At 39.2% G+C, this 25677-nt stretch overlaps 1 protein-coding gene across 2 annotated transcripts in view; it reads left to right on the top strand.

Moving 5' to 3' along the window:
* Nucleotides 1–25677, top strand: part of sgcd (sarcoglycan, delta (dystrophin-associated glycoprotein)) — a 307043-nt gene that overhangs the window by 214374 nt on the left and 66992 nt on the right. For both annotated transcript variants that reach the window (XM_042498784.1, XM_042498783.1), the window contains 3 exons: nucleotides 11483–11584; nucleotides 20876–20963; nucleotides 22856–22975. In XM_042498784.1, coding sequence (XP_042354718.1) covers nucleotides 11483–11584; nucleotides 20876–20963; nucleotides 22856–22975 — 310 coding nt within the window. The remainder of the gene's footprint in view (nucleotides 1–11482; nucleotides 11585–20875; nucleotides 20964–22855; nucleotides 22976–25677) is intronic.

The raw sequence follows: 25677 nt of genomic DNA, 5'->3' as shown, positions 1-25677 counted from the left end.
GTCCGTCCCAGATGAAGATGAAGTTAATAGGAAATCTATCGGCCTGTGACACTGACATGTGGCAGCCGCAGGCGCAGGGAACAGAGATGGAGTCCCTGAATAGACTTGCAACACTGTAACCTGCTCATGGTACTGTTCTTAATCATTTAATTAAGAGGACGTAAAACATTTTGTGCCCTAAGTGGCTCTTTATTTAGGACAGAGGAAGACAGAGACAGAGACCCCAGTTAAGAGGGTTGCTTGAATATGTCATCAGGACAAACTAGATGTTTTATGCTTTTACACCATTTGTTAAACAATGATTGTTGGCTGGGTAAAGTGAGGAAAAAGGGTGACTTTCACTTAATGTGCAGACAGTCGAAAGTCATAAGAATTAAGTTAAATCTGCTAGCAGGCAATGCTTTTGTTCTTGCAGCTCTTACTGTATGTGGTATCCCAGCACCTAGCACATGCTTTATTTACTAGTAAAAAAAACAAACATATGTAATGCAAGATTTGAACATAAGCTAATGTTGTAAGGAAGTACAATATCACATTTAACCAACAAGGCTAAGAGTCTTTAGTCATGCAAGCGGCTGTGATGCTGCAAGTCTTAACATTTGTTAAGTAGCACAGTTACTTTAGTCCAAAAAAAGTATTTCACAGCTGCAGATGACAGACAGTTGGCTTTTGCAGAATTGCTGCAACATGCAAGTACTTTGTTTGCGTTTGTGAAAGCTTTATAGACAATGGCACCAAAGTGGCTTTAAAAAGCTCAGTTTCTCCATCCATACTGCAGTGTTATGCTGGTCTTTCTCAAAATTATACCTTGGAGAGCTTTTTTCGAACAGCTTAGGTTTTGAAAGTGGTGGCTTAAAGTGGATGTAATAAGCAAACGGAGAGAAAAAGATGGCTTTTCAAATACATCCACATTAGTGTGGACATGAACTCTCACTCACTATGTGTCTCCACTTTCTTTCTCAGCTTCTAATTTAGTTTTTCACCCTCATTTTTCCTCCTGCCCTCTTATGTTTTCATCTGACTCTCCTTCCCTCTCCTTCCTTCTCACTTTACTCCGCTTGCAGTCGGCATCTTTCGCCTCATTTACACCCCAACACATCGTCTGTCTCATTTTCTCTTTACCCTTATCTTGCTCTCTGTGTTTATCTATCTATTTTACCCAGTCTTATCTCTCCCTGACTTTATCAATACCCCCTCCTGCTCTCTTTTCTTTCATCTTTCATTCTCAGGTTCTCTCTGCTCCGAATCCCCCTCCCCCATCTGCTTTCCTATCCCATTGATGGATGATGTGGTGCTGCGTCGAGGGCCTCAATCAGAGGAGAGGGGGTTCGCTGTGGAGAGCAATCTCAAAGCCAATTCCACTGATAGCCATCGCAGGGTGTTGCAACATGACGTTGCAGCTATCACCTGTTGCACGAGAGAGAGAGAGAGAGAGAGAGAGAGAGAGAGAGAGCAGCCACTCTGAGTCACAGCTCCAGGTGATGCTTCGCTCAGACTGTAGCACAGAGGGGAAAACTTTTTTTCTGTTGTTGTTATCAAATGGATCAATTGAAAAATGTATTAGTTTGGAGTTCGGCCATCTTGGCTCCTTGCAGCCACACAGGGCTGGTGGAGGCTGATTGAAAGAGCACTCAGTGTTGCAGGATTGGAAAGGGAATGGATTGCAGGAGACGCATTGTTGCCGCTCGATGGTGCCTCATTTTACTCTCCAAGTGCTTTTTGGCGAAGGGCTCGCAGGGGGCCAGAGCGCTCTTTTAGTATTCATTTGCATTTGAAACGCTAACACAGGTTTTGTTGGTAAATGATAGAATAAACAAGGAAACAGCTTCTCCTCCGTTGTCATATGTTTACCTGTGGCAAACGTGGTGCGGTTCTACCTCTGAGCCCCTCATCATTATTTGCTGACGCGTGCTGGAGGGAAAGTGTTTAAGCTGCCTGGAGGGTAAGATTTACACAGGTTGTAATTTAAATCTGGTGATCCACAATTCTACAGTATTTACAATTCATATTTTCTGATTGTAATGTTGTCATGACTCCCTGACTCCCAGTGTGAAACAAATTCGTGAAAGCCTTTGTTTTGTCTCTTGCTGTGTCCCAGTTAAGGGGCTAGATTGTCTGAAGTCCCATTTCAAAGACTCCTTCGAATGCAGCCAAGAAATTCAGCCCAAATTGCCCAGAATTGGATTGGACCGGTGCATCTTTGCAGCCTCCAGTGTCCCACAGTGAATTTGTTAAAATCCACTATGTGTAGGATTTTATGTGAATATTGCATTTGCTTTGTTTGTTATTTTGTTTGTAGATTAATGGGACAATCCTGGTTGAAATTGTTGCAGTCTCAGCACACTGATTTTGGATGATGTATGGACAAACCAAAGACTGGCTCTAGACAGGGCCTTTCACGTTTTTATGTTTTTGCATCAGCCACTGCAGTTTTCCTACATGCATGGTGCACGAGAGAAGTTTCAGTTCTGCAACCTCACTGCCAGATGCCATTAAATCTTAAACACTAGACCTTTAAGCTATTGTTAGGGCAGGGCAACTAAAATCCCTGATTGCAGTTATGGTTAAGCTTATTTTAAATGCAGATCTGTATGGGGATGCAAACTCTGGTCTCTTGCTCTACCCACCCAATCATCAACCCTTATGTCCACACCCTTTTCTTAAGTCCTTATAAAGGACTTGATTGTGGGACCTTCTAATCCAGCCTTGGGACAGAGCCCCTGTATCCCTAACCTATACTGCATGTTTGCAAGTTTGTAGTTTCTCTCAATAGGCTATTTGTAGTTCTTTACAAAAGCCTATTGCAAATTATATATATGAGATAATATCAAAACAGAAGTTTTACACAAAAATCCACCCACTCAACACTGACAACAAACCTTATCCTGTGGGCACATTTTGAAGTGTATATTACTTCTGTTGTTCTTGCAGATAATTGTCCAAACACTGTAACACTTGATCCGAGAATAACTTACTTTGTGTAGGAGTATCCAAACACAGCTCTTACCTTTAAGCATGCAGAAGTATGATTAGGTATTCGGTATGCAAAATGTCTGACTCTGTGTGATATTTTCCCCAAAGCACCAAGACGTCTATATTTGCTTTAGCCTCGGGTGGTGGCTTGATGCATATCGATGCAGACGCTCAATAATAGCCCGAGAGTTCCACATTATTGACAGCAATGACTCCCAGCTCTCTGGAGATCTCATCTTCAGAAAAGGAGATGGAGGGAGAAAACAGGCAGAAAGAGATGGTAAAGATAAAGAAACAGGAACAGATAAAGATATAGGGGGCAGATATGAAGAGAGCGATTCAAATATCCAGTGTTACATCAGCCCTTATATTTGCTGTTGCTCTACACCTCTCCTCGCTGCCAACCCCCTTCTTTCTCTGCTGTGGCACACACAGCTGAGCCAAATAAATCTGGAGAATAACAGAGGGAACTGAAGGCACAAATGTTATTTACAAGACAGACGTTTTCTCCTGCACTCATACACCCACAAACAGCCAGGTAAACAGAGCGGGTACATATCTAACACACACACACACACACACACACACACACACACACACACACACAGAGACCGCAATCACAATCAGTCCAGAAGCACGTGTTCACAAAGAAACCCACACACCAATACAATAAATTCTCAATAACCATCAAGCTAACAGAGTGGTGAGAGTGGAGGCAATACTGGATTGAGTGTAGATCAATTTAGACCTTGTTTCAGCAAATGCTGTGGAGAGAGCGAGAGAGAGAGAGAGAGAGAGAGAATATGAGAGGAAGAAAGGGATTAAGGTGGGGAGTGAAATGGGCGAGGGGGAACTTGGGTATATGTGCGATGAAATATGTTCAAATCTCTCACAGCTTCAGACAAGCAAAGGGAGAAAGGGATTTAAAGTGCCGGGCCTAACTCACACCCCTCACAGGCTGCAGTGGTCATTGCAACAACAATTCAAACAACACAAAGTGCTGGATGAAAAGGAGTTCATGTATGCTGAGATGTAACTCATAGGGTCATATTTTCAACATAGAGAATTAAGTAGGTATAATACACCTGGTATTCAAGTGGTAAGAACACCATTGCGAGACAACAAAGATAACATAATTGCTCCCATTTCAGAAATTGTCAGAGATAATGGGCCCTATTTAAACGCTCTATAGCGCATGGTCTAAAGTGCATGGTGCAAGTGCACTTAAGGCATTTAACTCAATTTTCTTAATTGGATTGATGCGCAATCTGGGTTAAAAGTAGAACGCGAGGAGCAAAGGGGTTGTTTTTAGTCAGTGGCGTGTCCAGACTTTTTTTTTACTGCCCAAGGCGGCACTGACTTATGCAGGGGTGGCCTTATGCGAAAGCTGGTCCAGACACACACATTGGCATATGAATTCAACCAATCCCATTCTCTTTGAAAGCCAGGTGATCCTGCATACAACTATTTATATGGTCGATTCAGCATATTGAAAAGCGAGTGGTTTTCTGCTGAGAGTAATGCAGTCAGAGCAAAAATGTCACTCTAGCAAATATCATCGACCTGTTGAGCAGTAAAACTAAAATCAAAGGGAAACTTGACAGAGTAAACATAATAAAAGTTTTTGTTTCTGAAATAATCAATGAAATTCTGCTGCTCGTCGTGCATAAAGAATATCCCTCTTAGTGGGAAGTCGGACAGCAGCTCTGCAGCTCTGCTCTGCTCTCTGCTATGTTCACATTTTAGAAAATGTAATTTATGTTTTCCTCATTAATGTGGTATTTTTTCACCCATTCGCAACCCATCCAAGTGGTTCTCTGTGTGTAACAAGCAGCGTGTACACGTGTTAAGTTATTAAATACTACATTATCCTGTTTTTTTAAGGTCAGTTGGCAGCATAATTACTGTAAACATGACTCCATTTAAAGGCACAAATAGTGATGAAAGGCAGGACACAGACCATCCAGGCTCTGTCCTGCCTCTTATGCCGGTATGCGTCTTTGTTGCAGGACTGGAAAGCGAATGGATTTTGAACAGGACACGCAGGTTAATAAATGGATGAATGGATGACACACCTTTTAAGCATGAAATTGCTCATAAAAATTCAATCTACTGATTAGATTATGACATACACTCTGATGCCAGTGTATTAGGAACACCTAGTTAAAACTATTGCTTGGACCTCTCAGCACAATTCAACCACACAAGGGTAATGTGATCAAAGACATTATGCACATTAGATGTAAAATATGGGTGTCATAGAGGGTGAAGGTTTGGAGTTTTGGCAGTAGAGATATGCAGGTTCTGTTTGTCTTAGTGACTGAGTGCTATTATTGAAATTATATTATTGTCACTGTAATGACAGTCATCTGAATCATGGCATAATCTGTTATTTGTGCTCCGACAGCAAGTTATTTTAAATGTTGTGAAGAAAGGAGGGAAGGTGAGGGGAGAGATTCAGAGAAAAAACATGTGGCAGGAGAGGGAAAGAGAAGTCGGGGAATATTTTGAGGGACGGGGGAAATGAGAGACAACAGACAAAGATGGAAAAAAGGAAAGAAACGGGGTAATAGGAATCTAAAACTGACAAACAGGATGATCAGCAATGGGACCAAACAAGGGTGAGGATTAGAAGGAGATGAAAGGCAGCAGGTGAGGAAAAGAAAAGGAGAAGAGGAGAGGTAAGGAGGCACACCTGAGTGTTCAGAGGCCTCTGTCCTGGTAAGAACGCTCCTGAATTATTCATGGCTGCTCGCCTCGCTGTGCCGGCTGCAGCGCACTGCTCACTGCAGAGAATGAAAAGAAAGAATTCCGGCTGAAAAAGTAGCTGCAGACAGTGCAGCTGTGCTCAGTGTTGTGAGTAAAGTCTAATTGCAGTCTTTCAGTGAGATGAAGATTATGATTTGACTGACAGATGCAGCTGGATTACATTAAACAAAATGTTTTCACCCTTTCTCATTGGATTACACTCTCAGTTTTATCCTCCCTACAACTTTGGCCACACTTCTCTAGATTTTTCTCTTCCTTCCAGTTAATTGATAAGAATCCACAGATTTTGGGGCACCTGGTGGCAGCGGGTGCCCCATGTATGGAGGCTAAGTCCTACCTGCAGCAGCTGCGGGTTCGATTCTAGCCTTGGCCCTTTGCTGCATGTCATCCTCTCTCTCTCCCCCTTTCATGCTTCGCCTCCTATGCAATAAAGGCATAAAAAGCCCAAAAAGTAATTTAAAAAAAAAAAAAAAAGAATCCAAAAACCCTGAAGACAAATTACATAAAATTAGTTTTTGTTGTTGCTTGTATAGAACTTAAATGTATGTATTAGGAAAAATGAAAAATAAATAAATAAATAAATATACATATATATATAAATGAGAATAAACCAGTAGGGATGCTCTGATTTAATTTTTTTTGCCCAATATCCCAGTCAGAGTCATCTGATATTGAGTATCTGCTAATACCAAGTTCCAATCCGATACTTGTATTTAACTGTATATTATAGCTGCACAATGCACGCTTCAAGTACTTTAAAGTAATCAAAATCAATCCAGTGTATTTGCTTGACAGTTTAATGGCACTACAATGCAATACAATAAACAGTGTCTGCATCTAAATAGTACTTTAAGGGTTTTTAATTTTATTTTTTACAAAATAACAAAGTAAACAAATATGGCTCTTATCACAGTTCCACTTAGTGCAGCATATTTTATCAAATAACCAAGCAACAAACTAAAATAAAAAAACAGAAACATGCCCCCAATTCCACTTAGTGCAGTCCTTGTTTTTTCCCCCTTTTTTAACAAAATAACTAAGTAAACAAAAAATGTGTCTTCAGAAATGTCTCTCAAATCCATTTAGTGTAGCATTGTAATAAAAGTACAGAACACTATGAGAGTAATATAATCATGATTCCACTTCAAAGTAGCATTATAGCTAAACTTTAACACTGATTCACTGATCACTTAAAAGATGTGTTGATCAGGCACGGTAATCATGTCTCCATTCTGATCAGGTCATCCCTATAAATCTTCATCAGTCTTTTCCTCATGTTGTCGCTATCTCTGTCATGTTTGCATGCAAGAATAAATATCGTGCACTATATAGGGAATATGCTGTCAGAGGTTGTACACAGCCCCAGGCTCTCTGTGTGCCTCTCTCCATGGTGCTGAAACAGTCAAACAGTCTACCTATTAGGGTTTTTCCATGGCCCCAGGTTTGTCGGCTTTAGCTGTGCCTAACCAAGCCATGAAGACATCCCTTTCTATTACCGCCTCACAGCAGGGGATAGCCACGCCAAGCCGCACTGCTGCGGTCCTGCTTGTTTGCAGGGCCGACCGACTGACCTCTACCAACTCGCGATGGTCTCCTCCCCTTAGCTGTGTCCTCAACAGCTAAACCGGTATTTGTCTGTCCTCGAGACCAGAGAGAAAGCTCTGTTTTAAGAAGCATTCCACTCTCAGTACTTTTTTAGCTTCCACCTGAGTCTCTGTGGTTTGGAGTTTAGTTTCCCTCCAGTGTGTCTTTGTACTTTCATCCATGTAGGAGCTGGGTTAAGCTCGTACTGATACAAATTAAACTTTTCCTGCTGTTGCTACTTCTCATAAAAAGCATTCCACCGGCAAACCGGCAAGATCCTTTTATTTGGGAAACTTTTGAAAAATGCTATGTTTGTGTCAGTAGGTTAGCAGAGCTGTTCTTCACTAGAAACAGGTGTAATCAAACACACATTGTGCACTATTCAGATAGCCAATCAGTTTTGAGTATTGCAGGGAGGAATGGTACTGTGTATGTGTCTCTCTACATGCTGATAGCACAGTCAAACCCAGTTCGTTTCTGAGGCAGTCAAGCCAAGGCTGAATCCAAAATAACTCCCTTGCCTTTAAATCAACATTGTATAGCTCAAAGCATTTATGCTGTTACCAAATATGAGTATGCTTTAATGGTAAGACTTGATAGAGAAATCAGAAAATGCTTCTGGTACTCCCAGAGCTTTCAGTGCAGCCTTGTGTAGCTGCACCTTCACTTTACAGACATTTATTTAAATCCTTCAAAGCATTTGTATCCTCAACAGCCGATAGTTTCTGTCCCTGACAACTTGTCACAACAACTTCTTGTGGGTTCCCTTCTTTTTTCTCATCTAGCTACTGTGCATTCACAATTAGCTGTAGTTCTCCACTGGACAATGGCAGTCATCATGGCACTTACAAGGTTGCTCCTACAAGAGAAACAAAAAAAAGTGTCCCTGCATTATTATTCTATTATAATACTCATACAGTCAGTTCTTTATGAAATTTATGAAATTGACCTGATTCGGGGTTGTATTTCAATTTTCCACATGAGTTGAATTTCTGAAATCCAGTTCTTTGTAAGTACAACTTATCTCCACAGAGAAAAAAAAAGGTGTTTGAGAGGACGAGATACAGACTGAAGTAACATTACTTTTCAGCTATTATGCATCTTCAGCGATTATCCAGACTTAAGATATGAAGTAGCCAGTGGGATGAATCACTCAGCGTATGCTGTGTATTTCAGTGAAGAGGAACCACATGAATCTGTGGATATTTCTAATAGAAATCAATATGCCTGTGAAGACCAGTGTTTAAGAATATTCTGGTGAGAACCTCCAAGTTGGGAAGATATATGTCTCCTTTCTTACAGTTGATTTTCGTCATCAAAGTGTCAGAAATTGAGTTTAAATAACGTCTGCAGGCCCTCTCTGACAGGCCTGCTGATTTCCACCTGGGGATAATTGACAATCGCAACACGTCCAGGACTAACCCCCCTGTTGCCACAACAGTGCCAGAATTTTAATATGTTTTACACAGAGGGGGTAAGGATTACATGAAGGAGGCTTGAAAACAGTCCTCAGTTACTTTGGGATTTCAAGGGGTCTTGATCTCCATTTGCTCGTCAGAGCCTGAGGGATCAAAAGACAGCGGGAAAACAAAAAAAGTCTTTTGCAGGAGAAGATCACATGGGCAGATAGACGGCTTTTTTCTCCCTCTTTCTTACTCTTCTATCACATTGACGTCTTATCTTTGAAACAATCCAGCTGGTGATCTCTTTTAATATATATATAATGACTGGATGGAAAGTGAAGCGTCAGTCTTGCTAGTCTTATTTGAATCAAAGTGGCCCCTGAGCCAATCTCCTCTTATCATTGCTGGTTAATATCTTTTGGTCCATTGCTATTTTGGTATAAAGACTGAGACAATGGACTTATCTCAAAAAAACTGCTGCAATAAATTTGACTGACTTAAAATGCCTGCACTTCATTTTATTGTTTTTATAAGATTTGGAGTGAAAGAGCAATAAAACAAACAATGTAGATAAAAGGCAAAGCCTTACCTTTAGATACCTAGACTGTATTTGTGAGGCAAAGTGAATCATGTCTGTTTTGCTGCCGACTGGAGAATTTCATTCACTGACCGCCTTGAAAAATAGACTTTCCAGCCTTGAGGTTGCTCCCAAATTTGTTTATTTACCCGGTTTTATAAAATAATGTTCTATGCCTGCTGCCACTTGAGAGTGCTTCAGTAAATTTACCATTTACAACATGCATAAGCATTTGGTGTTTTGCTGGGTTTAAATGAGCTTGGCTTCCAGAGAGAGAAACTAAATTTATCCTTTGGGTGTCTGTCTGAAAAAGTAAACAAGGACAAAATATAGAAGTGTTAACTTTAAAGTGAAACATCCAGTTTTGACTGAGGCTTATCAGCTTTCTTGTTGAAGTTATAATTAAGTTATTCTGAGCCTAAAATGAAGCCAGTCAGTGAATCCAAGTCAGATGAATGAACTTATTCATAACTGGATGATACTGAATCCTTATGTACACATCACATCCTCGCTCTTCTCAATATTAATCTGCAATTGTACTAAATAGGAAATTTACAATATAATATTGTACCAAATTCACATAAACCTCCTCTTATGTAAATACTGTGCACTTGATTTCCCAAATAGGATGCATCTGAGCTCTCAGGTTACACTGATGACTGTGGTTTGCCAAATGCATTGCAGTCTTCAGTCTTAAAGCAATACTTCATCCTCCAAATGGCCATTTGTAATAATCATAATAATATTCATATTCACATTTACATTCACATTCATAATCATAATCATAATCATAATAACTTTGATATATACATAGCTCTTTCAGGGTACCCAAGGCCACTATACAGAGTAAGAAAACAAAAGTAAAAACACAAATAAACAAAATGAAAATAAAGAACAAACATGAACAAAAATCATAATAACAATGATTGGTGGAGATGAGTGAAATTGTGTATCAATCACTCACCCTATGTTATGTTGAATTTGTGAAGAAAACCAATGAAGGATGAATCCAAAAACTGAGAAGATCTGTGATGAACTTAAGTAAATGTGATCCATGTTTAATGACAGCAAAACTATAACAAAATATCAGTTTACAAACTCTCACACAACTCGTATAGTATGTACCAAGTCTCATTTATCCAGTTCAGTACTTAGCGAAACAGCAGCCCTCTTTGACAGGAAGCTGAACTAAAAGTAAAATTTATCTATTCTGTCTTCAAGGCCAGACTCCATTGACAAAAATGGTAATTTCACCTCACTTAATACAACAATATAACCCTAACCCTAGAACAACATATTATCTTGCATTTGATAATAAAGACCAGTATGAGGCCAGCCCTGTTTATGTATTCAATATGCACACCACATTGGTCTATAGATCAGTTTGTACAACTAATGCTGAAGTCAAGCATCAACCACTATCTCTGCATTAAAAAAGATTAAACGAGATTAGAGCAGCTGATCAACTCGGGAGACAGTGTAATGAGTCTAATATGGTCTGTGTACAGTGTTGAGAGTTTGTCCCTAGTAATCTGAGAGTGTGTAACAAAATAACATCTACCCTCACAACATCAGGTGTGTGTGATATTGACTTTAATTTTTCCCCACACAGCAATCTTGCCATGTAGATAAATAACAGGTGTTATCAAAATGCAGGTGTCAGAAATAAAATGGCAGGTGTTGGACCCAGCCAGCGATGAATGTTCATGGCTCTGCACCATATTGGCAGGAAATCCATGAAGAGAAGTCTGTGAAGAGTCTTGGCTTGCTGACAAGTGCTGCACTGACTCATTATTGATGTTGATAACAGTGGCAAATATAGATCAAAAATTGAGAAAACATCATTAAAACTTGGCATAAATTCAATCTTTGTAATAACTCTGTCACATTTAGAGTGTATTCAATACGCATCCAGTGACTGCTTTCACTTTAAAACTGATTGGTGGTTGGATATGTCAGATTGTCAGGTGTTGCCATGTTTTGGCACAATGCCTGAAGAAATAAGGTGAGTTGTTGCAATGGCTGCATTGACAATTTGATTCTCAGACACATCAATGATTTGTATTTATTTTTTTGCAGATGGATATGTGTTGAATTCATGACCAGCCGATATATACTTGCTCTAAAATCATAAGACTCTATAAACTAATTGTGACTGTGTCTTTGTTCCTCACAGGATGGCATGGGCAACCTGAGAATAACAGAGAAGGGCCTGAAACTGGAAGGGGACTCTGAGTTCCTCCAACCCCTCTATGCCAAAGAAATCCAATCCAAACCAGTAAGTCACTCACAGAAAGACACACTAATACCCTACTGTTTTCATTTTAGACAGACTCGCATTAGATTTGAATACAAAGGTAGAACATGCATAGCATAAATCATTGAGATGCTGGATTTCTCTTTGTTTTTCTTTTTTAATTTAACCAGTAGTTCTTGTTGGATGTTCATTCTATAAGGATAGCCACACCCAGTGAGTTTTATAGAGCTAGCAAAATTAGCCTAACCCTTTGAAACATGAGCAAATTGGCCTGTTTTTTTCAAGAACATAAGAAGATAGCAATGAGCAACTTTGCAAAACATAAAGAAGAGAAAAAGAATCAATTAGTAAAAGTTACAAGAAAAATTCATAAAAATAAGCAAAACAGAACAGTAAAAGAATAAAAACAAACAAGGAAATAAAAAATGCCAAAATAATATCTCAATATATTTCTGTAATGCATTTTAAATATAAAATTATGATAACTATACAGTATATGCAACTCTATTTACATCTTCCTTCTTTTTTTTTTTAGGTCAAACTTCTTATAACTTTAAAAAAGTTCTTGTAATTTTGTAACAAGATGCACATTGGTTTTTTTTCATGTTTAAATCAAAACAATATGCTATGGTTTCAATGCTTGTATATGGCATCTTGAATCCTGCACCAAAAAACTGATATCAGCCAGGGTTTCAAAGGGTCTTACCTCAATGTACCACTTGGCATCAACAATAAACTGGTAAGAGTTTGGTGAACTTATGTCAAAGGCCAAAGTCCAGTCTGACCTTGTCTTTACCATCCTTATGAACACAATATCTCAAGAACACCTTGAGGAAATATCTTCAAATTTGGCACAAATGTCCAATTGGTGGTCAAAGGTCAAGGTTTTTGGCCATAACTTAAGAAATGCATACGCTAATTACAACAACATTTCACACAAATGTATAATGGGATATAAGGATCAAGTGATAACATTTTATATCTAAAAGGTGAAAGGTCAACTTCACTGTGACATCATAATATTATGCCAAAAAATTCTGGTCATTGAACAATGTGCGGGGGGAGGATACGTTTGAACCATCCATGTTTTCACAGACATGGGTTTAAACTATAAGTGCAACTTGATTGGTGCGCAGAGGCTTATAACTGCAAGGTAGTCACTCTTTTTTTTCTTACACACTAATTAGCCACAGCACCAAAACACAGACTGAGAGTGTAACACTGGGAGAGTAATGCGCCGCTGGAGGTGAGAGGGTGCAACAGTGTGAAGAGATGAGTGGCTAATGACTGTGAGTGTGACGGTGTGAATTTTAGTCCCAAAGCCTACACCATTACACAGTGGATAAAGCATGTGAGACAATCCTGTTGGGACTCGTACTGGAAGTGTCAAACTACAACTGCTTCCATCCCACCTGCGTTTACAACTTGTATTGATTCCATTAAGTGTCTAAATGTTGCTCTAGCAGAGCTTGGATTACGTTCGCAAAGGCGTAGATACAGATTGTGTGGAGGGGAACTACACAGCATGCTCCCACAAAAGCATTGATCCATTTCCTGCTACACATTTGGGTCAGGTTATAGTGTCAGCAGACTAAGCCGAGTAGCCCAAATGTGTTTTTTTATATCCATTCCTCATAGTGGATCCTGAATCATCCCAGGTCAGATAGGATGTGTAGTCTGTCTAGTGTGCTGTGGATCTGCCCTTGTGTCTCCTTTCAGAAAACATCCACAGGGAGGCAATTGTTTCAAGCTAAGGGGGCAGCAGTTGTAGTTCAAGTTTGTTCCTGATGTCCAAGTGGCCCAAAGGCCAAGCAGAGGCTTCGAAAAGTCATTTAAGCTTCTTATGCCTGCAATCTGTTCTTGCAGTCATCGCCCGAAGCTTTGGCTGGAATGTACAGTGACTAGTGAATCAGGAGCAAAGGCAGGGTTTTTTGGAATTAACCTTGGGTTTGTAACTGTAGAGGCAGTGTTTCCCATAAAATGAAAATATATGTACTTGTAGCAGAAGCCGACAACAGGATGATATTTTTTTTTTCTTTTAAACTTTTAATGCATCTGTGTTCCCTTTCTAAATTTGGAAGTTTTTGCAGGTATGTGACATAGAATGTCTATAAAGATGTACAACATGACAACTTTCCCAAGGGATGGCCCATGCCACTCGCTAGACACGCCCCTGCCCGCTGTGACTCAAGCAGGTTTTTGTTTACTTCAGTAATCAGTATGTTACTGAGATTTTTTTTTCTATAAATTATTCTTGGTATTAATTTTGGTTTTGTGAAACAGTAGATTTCAGCAAGGACTCAAAGCCTTCAAGACATGTCATGTCATAACAGGACAAAACAAATCATGTCATGCCACACCACATAGCATCATGTCAGGAATCCCATGTTATGACAAGAAAATCTGAAATCTGATTTAAAATCAGTCCATGCCATGGCAAGAAATGCCATAGTGTGACAAAAACATATTGTGTCATGCCATAACAAGACATTGCATACTCACTTCATTTCATATCATGTCACCTCATTAAAAAAAGAAAAACAAGAATGTTTTGTGCCACTTTATGTCATGATGAGAGAAGATGTGTCATAACAAGATTTCTAATGTAATTTCATTGCTTGTCGTAACAAGACAAGAAAATAAGACAAGACTAGAAGATGAGACATGACATCATGACAAGCACCATATGGCTCCATCAGTGCTCCTTGGTGGGGATAGAAGCGGATGCTCTCCAGTGTGCTGCGCAGAGCCATAGCATCCGCTTTCTTACAGGAAGTCTTTAGTGTTGACCGAACTGAATGCAAAATGCGTCTTAGGTCCCCTGTTTGCAAAATTAAGATTCTGGTGTGCTTCCTGCTGTCCATATTACAACTGCAGGAGGGGTATCCAAGATGTCACAGAAATGGAGAGATGGGCACGATACAGTGATATGCACTCTCTCCCTCTGTCTATACTCTGGCAGTGATAATAGCTGTGTGCAGGTACTGGACGGATGGCTTGATAATGCAAGAGAGCAGCGCGCTTTATCTCTGCTGTCTAGGACCTTACGCAAGCTGAGCGAGGATGAGCGATGGAGATAGGAGAGCAGAGAGGAACATGAGAGAGTAAGGGAGCAAAAGCGAGCAGAGCGAGGACGAAGATGAGGAATGAGAGAGAAGAAGAGGAAGAAGAAGTAGAGACAGAAAGGGGGAGACAGATGGAGGAAGACTGAATTAGAATGAGAGAGTTGGGAAGCCAGCAAGCATATTCTGACAGGCTGTGATGCCCAGGAAGGAAGCAGCCAAGTTCAACAACAAATCATACAAGCACAACATGTTTGCGGTGTAATATCAGGGCATGGCAAATGTTCATATTGAAATGAAGTCCAGATTTGGCTGATTTCTGGTGCATTCATTTGGCACTGTGTTAAACAGGTTTTGTTGGTGCAGGCCAACGTATGAACATCAGTCAGCAACATGTTCACACATATAAATACAGGCTCATATAGCTAGGATATGAAGCACATGGAGGAGGGCTGGAGGCTGATACCAGACCAGTAGTGACAGTAAAGGATTCCTTTTACATTGTAAAATATAAATATTTGCCTGAAAATACAAGAAAATGAGGCTGAGAAATAAGCCTGGTGTGAGATGTAGAATAGAGACAAATACAAAAGGAAAGGGCAAATAGGAGGTATGAGGGGAGGCAAGGTACGATAACAAGAGCTGAGAGAGGAATAAACAGAGGAGAGGACAGACAGAGGGGTAGGTGGCTGCTACTATAGCTTTTGCAGAGAAGGTGAGAAGAATGTTAATTTCAAAGAGGAGGCGATGGCAAAAAAAAAAAAAAAAAAGTCAGTCCAGGAGAGAATAGAAAGACAGATTCAAAACTCAAACCAATGAAGACCCCTGCTGTGTGTTGCAGTTGTAGTCTGGTCTCAACAGCCCCGTGCCTCTTGCGCTATCTCTCTCCCATTCAGTCTCCTCGCCATGTATCTTCTCTTTGTTTTTTAGAGCATCTATCTCTTTCTCAGTTTGGCTTTGTTCAGTTTAAGTGAATTGGGTATTGTTACCAAAGGCCTGTGCTGGGTAGCAGGCTTTGAGGTTAGTGAGATATTGCAGGTTTAACCCTGATTTTTCAGTGTTACAACCCTAGACTGTAAATTAAGATGGACAATGCTTACACTTATCCCTGCTATGCTACAGTGAGGTTAAAATATCCGAGATACGAGCATTGCCATCTTGCAGTAGCGATTTCTGTGGTGGAGAGTTCCCACCCAAACACACATCCAACCAATCGCAGGCAGCTGCATTGAATGCGAGTGTGCAGATTGGCTTTCATGGCTGCCGGAAAGGCGGAAAAGCCCCCTTTTTTTTATAATTTAATAACTCAATAAAACCAAACTGATCATGAAAAAACACTTGAACAAACAGTGATGTGAACTACCACCAGTGACAGAAACCATCTTTGGGAAACATTTATTTGGTGTGTACTTTGACTTTTTAGGTCAGCCGATGACCATTAACTAACTTGAAGGGGTGGGTCTTAGGACCTGTACTGCAGTCAGACACCAGGGGGCGATCAAGATTGAATAACCTCATTTTGGTGGAGCTGTCAGTTCGTCTACCTTTACAACTATTGTTCACAATTACAGGGATACATCACCATCACTCATGCTGTATACCTAACCTGCTCCAGAACTGGTTAAGTTTGAAGTAACAGAAGATCCTATGGAGCTCTGTGCTCCGATCGACTGGCTTTCTCTCATTATTTTCTATATGAGAGATATAGATTCTTGTCAAAAGGAATGAACTTCTTGGTCCATTTCATTGCAAAATCCTTATATATATATATATATATATATATATATATATATATATATATATATATATATATATGTATGATATATAATCTGATAGCAAAAAATGCTCTATTTTACTAAATACCGAATGAGCTTATTTTCCAAATAAGTCATCAGTTAATAAATCAGCTAACCATCCACCCACCATCACAGCCTGCTGCAGTACCTGTGTGCTCCTCAACAAAGGGAGTTTTGGTGCTAAGCTACAGATTTCTTTGATGAGACCAGGGTGAATTTCTGAAGGGGCCTGTGTATTGCACCCCAAAATTGGTCCTTTAGCTCAACTTACTGTGGTGTAATTCAACCAGTGAGTTTTTTTTCATAGCCTTTGGAGCAGCTCTGCCTTCAAGAAATATTTCTATAACCAACTCCAATCCACATCTTTCTCCAAGTCTCTCATCTCACTTTTCTCTCTTTTTTTTTCTCTCTCTGATTCCTCTCTGTGTGAGAGGTGTCCTGCTGGGAGTAATATGGTCTGTTGCATTAGTAACGAAGAGAAGAGGGAGAATGAGTGGATCAGAGGCACCACACGACAACAAACTAAACACATGTACTGTACACAAACAGCCCCAAAAGACTCCTGCAGTAGCCTCTCTGAGGCATTTCATGAGACTGTAGCAGAGAAAAAAAAAACTGCAGAGAGATGGAACGATAAGCTGGTTGCCATAACACACTGTAGTCTCCTCTGTGTGTGGGGTTTTCAAGCTCAAACTGGGTGCAGTGAAGAAAACCACATTATATACATCATCGTCCCGTAGAATATAGACTGCCCTGTGTCTCTCATCAGGCGGGTATGAATTATAAAAACAGATTGGGTGCCATCAAATTCAGACCATGGTTTTATTAAATTTTGGAATACCAATGGGTATGTTTTAATATGAGTTGAGTTAGAGAATGAATGAAAAAATGGGGTGAAGTCAGGTAATTTGGGACACTTTTTGGTATATTACCAAGAAACCACCTAAAATTCTGAAGAAGAACCTGCTCTGTGTGTCTGCTGTATTTCTATAAAGAAAATATGTTGCCAAGTGAAATACTTACAATATTTGGACCTTCCAACACATCAAGTTTTTTTAAATAGATAAATCAATTAAGTTCAGTCAAAATGCATTGAATCATTAATGTAGACTCACTCTAACCTTTTTGCTACACTTTCCGTGTTCTTTTGCTGCCTTTTTCTTGGTGTCATTGTGTCTACAATGGACATGCATGTGTTATTGCTAAATCTGGACTGTGGTTGAAATGGGTTCACTGCAGCATATCCAATGTGTCTTAAGTGACTAATATACCAAGAATGTCTTTGACATGACAAGATGGCTCACAATAGCATAACTCAAGCCAAGCCAAGAAGCACATTGGTTTTAAAATGTTGCATCTTATCTTATTTTTTGTCCCATTTTACCTAAATGCATTAGTTAATCTTATTACCAAAAAGAACAGATCAAAATGCCACATCATTTGCCTTTCAGGTTCTGGAATCAGTTTTTTTTTTTTTTTTTTGTTTTTTTTTTTTTACTCTTTTGACCATTCTGTTTATCTTAAACCAACATCTAATGATTGTTTCATGTAAAGCACATTTGTGTAAATAATGCAATAACATGTTTGGTGTCTGGCTGCTAATATTTAAAAAGACCAAGATGAAAAACCTTATTTGTCCCATTTTACTTGAAATGACCCAACCTCACTCCTGAATAAATGGATGAATGAATGAATAGATGAGTAGATTTACTGATACAAGTAATTGTGAAATCACCCATTTCCTCTTCCTGTAGACTGCATTGCTCACTGGTGAGACATGTTTTTCATGTCCTCCATCTTTTGTCTGTCACTGATGTCAGCAGAGCCACAGGTAATGAGAGCTAACGAGTGAGCACTGACTCACTGACAAAGCCCCATTCTCAAACCCAGTTGCAAAGCTTGTTATTTTTCTATTTTCGTAGTAGTGCAACAATGCAATGGTTTACTTAGTGTTTTTTTTTCTTTTAAGAATACCTCAAAACAAAAATGCCATACCTCAAAACGGACATCACGCAGTCTGTCACAGAATGCAACCAAGAATTCAACAGACCTATTTCATACTGTGAGATATACATTGTGTATATATATATATATATATATATATATATATATATATATATATATATATAATATATATATATATATTTGTTTTTGTTTTTTAATTTATTTTTATTTAATTTTTTTAATTTGGCAGAAACGCCCACTTGGATGAATGAGCTGTGACTTTGCATCTGTCTCATGCTTGTGAATGCGATATCTCAAGAAAGCTTGGAGGGAATTTCCTCAAATGTGGTGCAATGTGGACTCAGCAATGAACTGATTAGAATTTGGTGGTTGAAGGTCAAAGGTCAAGGTCACTGTGACTCAAAACATTTCTTAGAAATCAAATTTTAAGAATCCATACATTGTTATGACAGCATTTCATTCAAATGTCTTATAGGATTAAAATGATGAAGTGATGCCACTTATACCAAGGTCATAGGTCAACTTCACTGTGACATAATGTTCTGCAAAAACACTTTTCTGGACATTACTTTGATGTCATATCAGGAGCAGAAGGGGTGACATTTGGTCAGATACTGAACTGATGACTAATCTTTGAAACTCACTTTGAAACTGTGCTGATTGTGTAGATCTTTTGTGCTGCCGGGGGGAAGATGTGTATGAAGCGTCACAACCATGGATATAAACTGTAGCTGCAAATTGACTGGTTTGCTGAGGCACTTAAAAGTGAGGCATTAATTGTAGTTTTAGTGATGTTTTCAGAGCTTTGTTGTGTGAAAGAGCCTCGGTCTATTTGAGCAAATGGTCAGTTCTTCAGTTTTGTTCTGTTTTGTGTTGTGTATTTTGGCACATTTTCAATCCCAGTACAGTTGCACTCCTTTTTGAACTCTGCCCCTAAAGTACAGCTTTTCATGAAACTGCCTCAGTGTAGTTTTAAGGAAGTTTTAGTTGGATCCCGATTGGGCTGCTTTTAGCAAATCTGCTCGAGAGCTCTTATCTGGACTCCGTTTGAGCACTGATGTGAGGCAAAGTTTACTCGAAGTAAATGGGAAAAACCAAAAAGCTCTCTCTTGCAGCAATATTTCACAACAATTAGATTAGACTCTGGAAATTATCTATAATGGTGGAAACTATGTGAGCCGGTAGAGCATAAAAGCTGCATTGGGATTGTTTCTCCCTTGGTAAATTATTGTGACAATGGCAAGCACATTAGAAATAAACAAAAATAAGAATAACTTTGCTGCCAAGGCACTCAGGTGATACCATCATTTTTAAAAGTCAAATCAGTGCACACATTCCTGAGCCTTGAAAGACGAAGTGGACTTGTCAAACCTGACCTGCTCAAACGACTCCACAGTTAATGATAATGTAATTATTAGCAATGCAGCACCTTCTGTGTATTAACGTTTTTTCAAACTTCCTGTTGGTTTCACATTCAGGTCACACCACATTGTTATTGTAATAGTTTCTTGCTTGCATATTATACATTTGGTGTATTTACTGTGAGAACTTCAATAAGTTTGGCAAGAGCCATAATGTTATCAGTATTATACACACAAGACATATCCCCTCCTCGGCTGCGAGCACAGCACAATGGTCAGGCCGTTATCTCTAATTAAGAAGTTGACTGAGGCATGAAGATTAGTCGGGCACAGAAAGAGCAGAGTGTCCGACGTGATCAGCATAAGCGATTGGTGCAGGGCACTCTGGGAAATGGAAGTTATCAAACGGAGCAGGAGGCTGAAGTGTCTGCGCTCGGACAGTTATTGCATGTGTGTGTTCAGCGTGAAGTTGTACATTTGTATGCATGTATATGTGCTGTTGTGCTTTTTTAGAGTTACAGCTGGCTCAGTCTGTATAAGCCCAACCCTCAAGTCAGCTCAGGTGTGTGCCAATCGGGTGAGTCGTCTAACGCTGTTGACAGGAAACACTGGATGAATGTTGCATTCACGTTCTCCTCAGACGGTGCTCTTTACTGAGTCGGGATGTTGTTCTTCTGACTTTGGTGTTTTTGTGAGCTTTAAGTTATGATGGAAACAACAGGACGCAAAATGTCAATATAAAATAACACAAAAAAAGACCTTAAACAACATAAGCAATACAAGCAATAAAATAAACAAATAAAAGGAAATTTAAAAAAAAACATAAAGTTAATAAATAAATACATAAATGGGCAAAAAATGAAGTAATTTAATGTTTTTTATGCTTTTTTTGTGAAAACCAGGCTGAGTTTATACTTTGAGAGTGAGGACACTCTGAAACATAAAACACTGCTTTTTTCCTTCGACAAAAGCATCTTAAGCTTGAACAAATAATTTCTAGGATGTTTTTATTTTTTTCTTTTATTCTCATCAGGACTCATACTTGTTCTTAAAAAGAAAAAAGAAAACAATCATTTAATGACCATTGCACCACAAAGTGAATGAATAAACGTATCTTTGTCTCCTCAGGGCCGCCCACTATTCCTACAGTCGTCCAGAAACGTGTCGGTCAATATTGTCAACAGCAACAACCAGCTGCTCACACAACTTGTAACAGGTAAGACGCAGCAGGCTTTCATGTATTTCATTCATCTTTTTCTTTTGATATGATACTTTTTGATTATCATTTCTCAAAAACATCAAACGTGACAACACTGACGACATCAACTGTAACAGATGAATGTCATGTAGAAGTTTTATATATTCCACTGGTCTGTGAAAAGGGTTTCTTCTAAAGCTTTCCTTGGGCAAATTGCACATTCTTTTCTGTTTTTTTATTTGCTTCATTGCCATTTGTAACTTTCTTTAAAGTATGGTAAGGCTTTGCAGAGTTATAGGGATCATTTATCATGACACTCCCTTTCCAGATTGTTTAATTTTGAAGGTAAAGCTATCCAGAATTTTCCATCAACAAAAAGATCAAAGAAACTGAAGGGACAATGAAATCTGAAAATTGATAGCAGATATGTTATTTCTCAGAATTTTAATAATTGGCCAATTTTACTGCTGTCTTGGAACCCTATGGGGAAGTCCACACTCTCAAGTCAGGAAGCATAGCCCTTACTGTCAGAAGTCACTGCCTCATTTTTTAGTATTAAACATTAGCACATCGTAAATTCTTCCTTCGTTCCCCTTAACCATGCCAGCAGAGTCCTCAGTTGCACCACCATAACTCTGTGATCGCACTTTCGTCTTTGCATTCCCCCAGTCTCCGCCTGTCACACTCTAATAGAGTTGGCAGTCTTCTGTGAATGAAAATCACTTTGTGTAAACATGCACAGGAAGTGTCTCTCACGTTAAAAAGTGCGCTGACATTTGCCTTCTGGGTCTGAGGAGGAAGACGAAATCTGCTCGGATGTTTCTCTTGGATGACTAAGCGGCGTTCGTGTATGGGGAGGAACTTCACATCCCAGATGGAGAGTGACAGAATCAATTGCGCGTATGTCAATCAGTCACCCCCAGCGCCGAGTATTTTCTGCGGCCGCGTGAGACAAAGCAATTCGAGTTGGAGGGAGTTGTCTACATTTTCCATTTCTTGTTTGTCAGGATACTGGCCTCAGTTTTGGCTGCTTGGATCTGAGTATTTTCTTCAGTTTCCTGCAGAACTTCAGTAAAATGTCATGGTGGCAATTTCTTTCAAAAATAGGTCACAACTAGATGAATGAGTTTCTAAACATTTCACCACAAATTGCTCCAAATTGTTGCTTTTTTTCTTTTTATCTCAGTAGGTTGTAACAGTTTATTCAGGTGACACTTCCCAGTAAAATATTAGGGTCATCTTTGGCTGTGATCACACTTAAACCAGAACACATGATTGCTTAATATTCAGCATTTTCATGAATGGCACCAAAAAAAAAAGTTGACAAGTTGATTTTACTTAAATAAATGTAGGAAACCAATCTGCCTTGATCGACTTATGTTTACTTAAAATTTAGTTATACGTTAATACTTAATTTTAGTTGTTGCAACTTAAAAAATGACAAATGAAATGACCTTGTTCTTTCAGTTAAACAAGTTTACTGTGCTCTAGGTCAGTACTCTGCTTTTTGCAAACTAGTCAGTCATATTTGTATTTTCTTAAACATGTTGAAAAAACAGAACTTGCAGATCTTCTAAATTCATTATTTGCAAAATCCTTTTAGTTATGATTTGCAACAACTTCACAAAAATAAGTAAATACAGCAAAATTTTAGATACACTTCACATTTTGATATAAAGTAAACATAAAATAAGATTGATAGTATTATTTACTTTCTTGTATGTTGGGGTTTGGTTTCTCAAAGTAAAGTTTGAGTATTCTTTTGCTTAAGTCAGCGGGTCCTGCAGGACACCTTGAATGTCTTCCACCTGGATGCATTTTAAATGTTCAAATACGGAGTTAATTCAGTAAGAAATCAGCTCCAGTCGCTCCTCTTTGATGTTTCCTCTCTTTCTGTGTGTTCGGTTCAGGATCCAGTGGATTTAAAGCACGAGGCAAGATGTTTGAAGTCAAATCCACCTCTGGGAAGCTCCTCTTCTCTGCCGACGAGCAGGAGGTGGTGGTGGGCGCCGAGAGGCTCCGAGTGATGGGTGAGTAACCAGCTGACGTGTACGGAAACTGGCCGGCTGTTAGGATAAAGAGCCACGTCAGGGTGTCAGGATCTCCTCCTTCTACGCCAAAAAGATGTAGCAGGATTTAGGGTCAACTTTATTTAACTTTATTTTTTCTTAAACCACATTTAAGAAAAATGACAAATAAATCAACCTTGTACGTTGTGAAATCAAAGTGAATACATCTGCTTACTGCTGTTGGTGGTGTCCTGACAGGACATTTTGTTGTACTATAGCTGTGACTGTGGGTCTAAGTTTGGCTGTGGTTTGTTTGATACTGGATCCAAGGAGTTTAAGCTGCTTCTTATTGTGGAACTCAACTTCGGCTTACCTTAGATTTTTAAGGAAATGAAAGCTGCAATTTTTTTTATGTTCATTTCTTTGGAATTGAAGTCTTATTTCGTTATACCTCATATCAGTTCATTATACCAACTGGAAATTGTCACTTCATCTATTCCAACTGAAAACCACAACGACTTTGTCTGTCTCTTTGTCTCTGTCTCTTTCCCTCACACACACACACTCACACACTTCTGTAACTGAGCTGATGTGTCACACTGACATACAATAAATGCAAAGTGGAATAATGTAGCGCTTATATTAGCATGATAAGCAGTCAGTGAGGAGAGCAGGGTTCAGATCTGTGCAGGTAGTACTCGTGTATGAGAGGAGTAAGATGACAGCTAGCAAGACAGGATGATTTTTAAGCTTTTCCAGGAGATGGTAAATTAAAGCTGGGGGAAGAGAATGATGGCAGAGAGCTCATACTTACCAACAGGAGTCAAAGAGGAGAAGGTGACGCGTAGTCTTTAGACAGGACGTAATAAGTGATAGAGTTATTTTGACTGCAGCGGTCAGTCCAGAGCAGAGGGCGTAACTGAGGAGAGCAAAGGCAAAATTAGTCTGTGCACAGGAAATGGCAGATTTAAGCTTAATGTTGACTTTCCGTTTCTGTGGTCCATGGGACAAGACTGGTGCATAAACCTAGATGTGGGTGCTAGTGCATTTTTAGCATTCAGATATGGTGATATAGTTGTAGACTTTTGTCTCTGATAACTTTAATGAGCTCTAGAATTTTTAAAGAAAACAGCATACGCCACAAATTGAGTCCAACAATACATAAATACTGCATTGGTGAATTATTATTATTACAGTGACCCTCAGTGTGTTCACTGCGAAGAGAATTGTCTCAATAGTGTGATGTTTTATAAAGGAGGACAGTTTAACTTACTTAAAATGGGCAGAGAATTTCTCTCTCAAAAAAAAGAGTGAAATAAGCCTGTGCGTAAATGTTGTCCGCCCCTCTAAATGCTATGAAAAAAAGTTGATAACAGCAGCTGTTTGGACAGTTGAATGCATTACTTTAATGATTAGCATTCTGCATATCTGGCAGCATGTATTGACTTACAGAGACATGATCTTTGCAACTTCCAAGCAGGATGCAAAGATCAGAGTAACACGTTATTGACAGGTTTTGCTACATTAAGTTTGGGAAAACAACTTTTTGAACACATTTTTAGCATCTTATTTATATATATCTGTGTGTGTGTGTATGTGTGTGTGTGTGTGAGTGCGAGTGCGAGTGCATGTGAGTGCGAGTTTGTATTGGCTGACCGTCCAGCAGCTCAGTGAGGTTTACGAGGTCACCACTCAGCTTTGCTGGAAAGTGATGATGTCATGTCGGAAAGGATTTATGTAATAGCCATCAATGAAAAAATTTTGTTATTCCATAAATTCATTTTGATGCAAAATGTCCAGGTTCTTGGACAATTTGTTGCATCTGTTTTCCATGTAAGTATTTGCTGGAATTCAGCCAGTAGAATGAATGTTTGCATATGTGGTCGCATCAAAAGACCCTTGGCTGTAATAAGAAAGTTATACTGAGAAGTTGATAATGATATCATTGAAGATATGCACTTATATATACAATATACAGTATATTACATTGCTTCTCCATGTGGAGCAGACAGCAGGGCTTTCAAACATGAGAAATGCCAGTGAAGACTTTCTCCAGCCTTAAAACTCTCTGTATTAATTAGGTTTAAAGAAGTCAGCCAACCATGCTGCATGAGGACAGATTTAATCATTGCTTCTTTCTTATGATTTTTTACACTCACTCATACAGCAGGATAATTAGGAGGGAACTAAAATAACTTGCAGTGAACATAATTAAGATATATATAAAAAAAAAAAAAATAGAGAATCGGCTGGATGTTAAGCCCCAGCCAAATAACACACACATCTTTTTTCTGAAGCTGTGATATCTTTGATTCACAGTTGATCTCCTTTTCTTTTTTTTTTACATCCGTTTCATTTTCTAATTCCTTGTCTTTAATTTCTTCCTCTCCTCCCTCCTACTTAAAAAAAAACTATTTTCTTCATCTCATTCCTGTTTCCTCTCTCACATCATTCACTATTATACTTCCATCTGCCATCATTCACCATCACTCTTCCATCCGCCCACCCGTTCATCAATCCATCCATTCAATCTCATTAATAGATAAACAGATATTTGAAGTGCCTTCCTCTTGACTGGGCCGCACATTTCCACTTAAGAGCTCCCATGGGTGCACTATCTCTCTCTCTCTCTCTCTCTCTCTCTCTCCCTCTCTCCCTCCCTCCGACTTTCTCTCTCTGACACACACCTTTTAGAGCCCTCTGTGCGAGCAATCACTCTTCAT

Source organism: Plectropomus leopardus, chromosome 13 (assembly GCF_008729295.1).
Source record: "Plectropomus leopardus isolate mb chromosome 13, YSFRI_Pleo_2.0, whole genome shotgun sequence".
Classification (NCBI taxonomy): Eukaryota; Metazoa; Chordata; class Actinopteri; order Perciformes; family Serranidae; genus Plectropomus; species Plectropomus leopardus.
This window is presented reverse-complemented; position numbering and strand designations above follow the sequence as displayed.